The sequence below is a fragment of the Dendrobium catenatum genome, unplaced genomic scaffold, assembly GCF_001605985.2.
Source record: "Dendrobium catenatum unplaced genomic scaffold, ASM160598v2 fragScaff_scaffold_1400, whole genome shotgun sequence".
In the NCBI taxonomy this organism is placed as follows: domain Eukaryota; kingdom Viridiplantae; phylum Streptophyta; class Magnoliopsida; order Asparagales; family Orchidaceae; genus Dendrobium; species Dendrobium catenatum.
Window position 1 is genome coordinate 1,555,717 of NW_021319862.1, and position 5,818 is coordinate 1,561,534.

A 5,818-nucleotide genomic window follows, 5' to 3' on the forward strand; every position below is an offset into this window, starting at 1 on the left:
AAGGGCGAGCGGGGAGGCCGGGGCCGAATTTTCGGAGCCCACAGTTCTAAAGTAAAACAGAGAAACCAAATAGAAACAAAAATGGGTATAATTCTAGCTGCCTTTATTCAAGTTCAGGACAAGATATATATACACAAACAATAGGCCACAGGCCCGCCACTTATTTGACTGCCACTTATTTGGAAAAAAAAAAAAAGAAATGTTTATCATATAACATATCTAAGAGCTCTTGCGTCATGTAGAGTCTTAGATCAGTGATAATGCTGGTTAGTGTTGCCAGGTTTTGGTGGAAGGGCATCAATAGTTGTTGTTATCCCAAATGGTGAGGAGGTTTATCAAAGAAGGTTGGTGGCAGCTGATAGTGATGACTAAAAAGTACATAATCGTGAGAATAGCCAAGATCGACTGGAGTTCAATAGTAGCAATGCATTTTTGGGAAGTTATAAAGGTTGGCCTTAGGTAAGACCAACAAACTTAAAGCAAGATGGTCCGGCAACAAGATCATCAATGGTGCAGCGATCCACCATTTGTTGCCGGCTTGAGGTTGAGCAATAAACAATGAACTTTATGTACAACCTGTCTAGGTGTGATCTTGGTTCATAAAGGAAAGCTTAAGGTGATATATGGAATTTATATAATCTTTCTATGAGGGATTTTTAAGGATTCGTTTGCTTTGAGATTGGAGTTGGCTGTAAAGGAGGGGGAATAAGAGGAGTAAGAATAAAAGGAGATAGTGGAAACACTCACGAGATAAAAGAAACGATTTAAGGGCACCTTTGTACTTATCTATGAACAAAAAAATCATGCCCCTAGTCGCTATGGGATCTTTTTCTCCTATTTTCTGCACTTTTTTTTTTTGGCCTTGTTTGCAATGCATTGCACATACAAGTGCACTTTTCTTAAACAAGAGGACAATGAACAAAATTGTATAATAATGCTTCTAGCTCAATTTTTAAAGTGAGTGAAATTAAACAAGCTACCAAAATTCAATCAAGATCAAATGAAGAATGAAACGAAATGCTTAGCTTGAAGAAGACCGTAAATGCTATCACATATTGTTGACATTTCTAAGAAACGTTATGATTGCAAGTCACCCTTTATCAAAGAAGCAAAAATGGGTAATAATCAAAACATGGGGAAGGGAATTGACAATTCTTAAAGGTAGGATGACAAAACATGTCCATCAGATGGATAGAATTGCTTTTTTGGCTATTTGAGTAGAAAAACAACATCACAAATAAATACTTTCTTACCAAATTAAATAACTTAGCACCATAATCAGTGTTGCTGCTGAAATTAAATAAAAATTTAGATTAAATGAATCATTTGTATAATGGCATAATGTAAAGTATTAATCTAGTAGAATCTATAGATTTTACCCCAACATGTACATCATATTTCATTCAGGCCATAAAATTAATATATTTTCAGACAAAAAAACAATATAAAACATGAAAGATAAAAAAGCAAAGAGCATAATTTGCATATTGTGAATTTTGATTCATTTTCAAAAAAAATTATAGCTCAACAATACAACTTACATAATAAATAAGTAAAATATTGATCGTCAATTTCAACAAGCTTTGGGAGCAGTCTCAGCATAAAAAATAAAGATATTAAAGAAAATAAAATTTGGCAAAAGACTCACCCCACAACCGGTATCAATGGCAGTTCGGATTGTCCCATCCTTCATTTCAGGAATCAAATTTTCCATTAAGTCAACATACTTGCTAACCCCATTAGGAAACATAGTACCTCCACCAGGGAAGAGAAACTTCTCACCATCTTTTCTTAGCCAGTGTTGATTTGATTTTTGATTGTTTATCCAATCATATGGCACGTTTCTGAACCATGTACATTCGATGAAAATATTTTTCAGATGCCTGTCTATTAAATTTGAGAAAATAGAAATATGACCTTTGAAAGCCTAATATGTCTGCAAGGTAGATGACTAAATTAAAAACATTAAAAGGCCTACCTATACCAACATTCATTTTTGCTCTGTGGCCATCTGATTGGAACTTTATATCCCGCGGGTGGGGGCACTAGGCACTCTTTCCTTTCGCTTATTGGTGGGCAATGGCGTTCCATGAAGTTGAGTCTATAATTACCATACCTCCGCCATCTCTATGCAAAATGAAGATAATTATTTAGCATCAACTGGGGATTCGATTATTTATCAAAAAATTGAATTAGTGAATGTCTTAGCAAAATGGTTTACTGTTCATAAAGAAGATGAAGCACACATGTGCATCCATAGGCACAACGTTATTATAAGTTATTTCATAGGTTTAGGAAAGTTCAACTTTTCAAATTTACTATCACAAACTATGACAATAGGAAAGATTAAGGATGAGATCAGTGAGATACTGATGTGAAGCTGTTTGGGATTTAGCATGTTAATTGGAGAGTCCCTATTTAAGCCATTCTCGATCTTAATCAGAAAAGAGGCATTATAAACAAATCTAGTTTTACAATTTCACCAATCTTTCAAAATTTTCAATCATCTTTAGGGAACATTGAATTGACATAAGCCCTTTTAATGAATCCCGAATACTTTCTAAGGGCTTCCCGTTAACTAATCTTACTTTAATCTCTAGAAAAAGGAAGACATGCGTACATATTTTGAATTACCTTTGGGTCCGTGCATGGCGTGTAATCCTGATAGTCAATTCCACAATCTGGGAAAGTAATAGGCTCAATTTGAACGTGAACAAGTGCATTATCTTTATGATTCACTGTTGCTGGTATTGAATCACTATAGAGGAAGCCATTTTTCTCAGAAGAAAAGATGCCTCCAAGATAGAATGAAAATCCACATAACACTACAAACATTAAACACATAGGACCTGCCCTGGAAATTTTATCAGGGTTACTTCCAGGCTTTCCATCTTTACTTTTCATCTTATACGCCGCAATGGCCTACAATACAAGAAACAATGAAAATAAAATAAAGTTGAAAATATACAAAATTAAAGAAGTGAACCTCTCTAAAATTGCAAACAATATTGGGATTGACAGAAATGAGTTCAAGATATTGCTAAAAGAAGAAATATTTAAGACGTGCATATTAAAATGCATACTCCCTGTAACTTAGAGCAAGTGATAGAGCTAGCCACCACAACATGTGAATGTTACATAAGAAAAAACGGACGAAGCTCTAGAATTTTCTTTTTTTCATGGAGGTTTCAAAACTAAGAACTCCTACTGCAGATAAAGGGCAGTGACTAACTGAACTAATGTCAGTAGTCAAAAGCTAGCAAAAATCTTTTGAACGGTGCAATTGGATTTTAAAAGAAAATCAAGGATCTTCTGAAAAAAGCATGCATTGCAGTAAACACGAGTTGTCATGCTCAACTATGAAACTGTTAAACAGTACATAAAAAAGAGTTGAAATTAGGAAAGGGTGCTCAAGAACAAACTTACAGTCGACAGGAGCACGGAATAGTTTCCCAAAAAAGGGAGAATGAAAAGGGAAAAGATAAAGCTTAAGAGAATAAGCCAAAAGCAAGAAGTAGTTTGCATCATTCATTAAAATTGGGTAAATAAATTTAATTGTGCAATTAGGAAAGTTGGAACTAATCAGAAAATAGAAATTACTGAACTATCGGCTAAACCATAAGGCCATCACATTCAATAAATCTACTTAAAGATCAACAAAATGAGATTAAGAAAACTGGCATTTTACTACGTTAGCGTTGCATTTACGGACCAAAGTTGGTTAATCAACCGATAATATCGCTGATATGAGGCAGAAAAGGGCAGGCGCAGGCTGTTAACACATAAGTATCCATAATCATTTATACTAAGAGGGTTAATATCATGGGGCATGGGAATGAACAAATGCTTAAGTTAGAACAACATTCAACAAATATTCATACAGATGTCAATTGGATACTAGTAAAAGAATGGAGTTTTATCAAGCTATTTTTGTTTATAATCGGTATAACTTTCAAGATCTGGATCTAAACGCTGGATTCAGTAGAATTTTAGGCTTACAAAAGAGATATAAATTGAATGAATACATAAGCCTAAAGACAATTCAACGAATCTTTAGCTTCATCATCAGCGTAATGAAAAGAAATATAAGGATAAAAACTACTATTGATCGATGGGTAAAAGCAATACCTATACCATCATCTATCCAAATCTAGACCGAACAAGTGAACAAACGTTAAACAAAACAATATTTCCCAAGACCAATAAAACCAAAAGTACAACCAAATGAACAACGACAAGTAGATATTTAATAATCCGAGCTGGAGTTTTAATAGCATCACCATTGGATTATGGATCTGTCTCCAATAATCAACACCAGTAGTAAACTATAAAGCAAGACTAACACATCACAGAATAAAGAATTTGCTAGAAGAATCTCAATACTAAATCTAAAAAAAAAAATCATAATTGTTAGAAAATATAAAAAACGATAGAAATTAACAGCTTTTAACATCAAACGATAGAATTTACTAGTAAAAATGTGCCAATTTCGCTAACAACCCTCTCATTCCTAATATGCACTACAACTACATAAACTAGATTCCCAAACTTAGGACAACTTTCTTTCTATATTTTAAAGCAACTTTTTTTATTACGAAAATTTTATGTTTAAAAAATTTTATATAAAAAATTGCTTTTCAAAAAATAAGAAAACTGCCATAAATGAAGCCTTAATTATTATGTCGCAAAGAGTAGCTTTCCACCAACAAAATTAACCAAAAAAAAAAACAGTTAGAAAATTACAAGAAAGCAATAACAAAAAAAATAAAGAAAAACACATTTTCCGTCAGAATACCGCTTAAAGAAAAGAATTGCAACTAAAGTAACAACACAGCTCACATGCGTAAATCCAAACGCACCAAACCAAACACCATAATTAGCTATAATTGACCACATCGAGATGAGATCTATTCAACATAATCTACAAACTAAACTTTCCAATTCAAACAATGGCAAGATGTCATCAAAAAGCCAAAAAGAAGCGCGAAACTGAAGAATCGGATGGATCTCCTGCTCCGTCCCTGACGAAAGCACAAACAGGAAATGCTCCGAGTAAAAAACATAATCCTAACTCTGACACAGATCCATTATACAATTCTACGTCAGAACCCAAGAATCGGATGGATCTCCTGCTCCGTCCCTGACGAAAGCACAAACAGGAAATGCTCCGAGTAAAAAACATAATCCTAACTCTGACACAGATCCATTATACAATTCTACGTCAGAACCCAGCAAAAAGCGTCATCAATCATGAAACCAGAAGAATAAACAGTACAATTAGTGCAGAGCAGAAAGTACCTATCAGGGTCTCCCCTTCTCCACCAACAAATCTGACTCGTAAGAATGGAGACCCTCGGAGAAGAATGGTCGATCTCAGGACAGCAAATTAAAATCCCTGCCAGGCATTTATAGTTCTCCTCGTCGGCAAGCTTACTCTCTGGTCTCTCACCGCACCGTTGAAACTGGACAAAAGAATAAGAACAATCATTGAAGGGCATAACTGGAATTTGAAAGTTTTTTTTTTTTTTTTGGGCTGGGGGTGGTGCTGTTGGAAATTAAAGGCATAGTCAAAGTGGTGAAAATCTGGTAAGGACATTAAAATTGAACAATGAATCCCATGAAGTAACAAATATTAAAATTATTTAAATAAAAAATAATCTTATAATAATCATACAATAATATAAATTTGTAACTAAAAATAAGCATACATAAATAATAATTTCTCTAATTTAAAAAGTAAACACAATTAATTTTAAATTTGATTCATATTTAATATAAATTTAATTCAAATATAAATTTATCAATTTAATATAGATTA

At 33.7% G+C, this 5,818-nt stretch overlaps 1 protein-coding gene across 1 annotated transcript; it reads right to left on the reverse strand.

Annotated features, from left to right (window-relative positions):
* Window positions 1-1,573: 1,573 nt before the first annotated feature.
* LOC110113502 (probable methyltransferase PMT20) lies at window positions 1,574-4,566 on the reverse strand. Its single transcript, XM_020846122.2, has 4 exons — window positions 4,471-4,566; window positions 2,635-2,922; window positions 1,979-2,127; window positions 1,574-1,844 (listed from the first exon to the last, which is right to left on the reverse strand). Exons 2-4 carry the CDS (start codon window positions 2,902-2,904, stop codon window positions 1,574-1,576), a joined length of 690 nt encoding a protein of 229 aa, XP_020701781.1. The 5' UTR covers window positions 2,905-2,922; window positions 4,471-4,566.
* Between the last annotated feature and the right edge of the window lie 1,252 nt (window positions 4,567-5,818).

What these genes read in the sequence shown, in the direction of transcription:
- LOC110113502 (XM_020846122.2), bottom strand. Translation starts at nt 2,904, where the DNA reads ATGAAAAGTAAAGATGGAAAGCCTGGAAGTAACCCTGATAAAATTTCC. An exon ending in CGCCATGCACGGACCCAAAG is followed by an intron (nt 2,128 to 2,634) that starts GTAATTCAAAAT and finishes CATTTTGCATAG; the next exon opens with AGATGGCGGAGGTATGGTAA. An exon ending in AAAAATGAATGTTGGTATAG is followed by an intron (nt 1,845 to 1,978) that starts GTAGGCCTTTTA and finishes TACATGGTTCAG; the next exon opens with AAACGTGCCATATGATTGGA.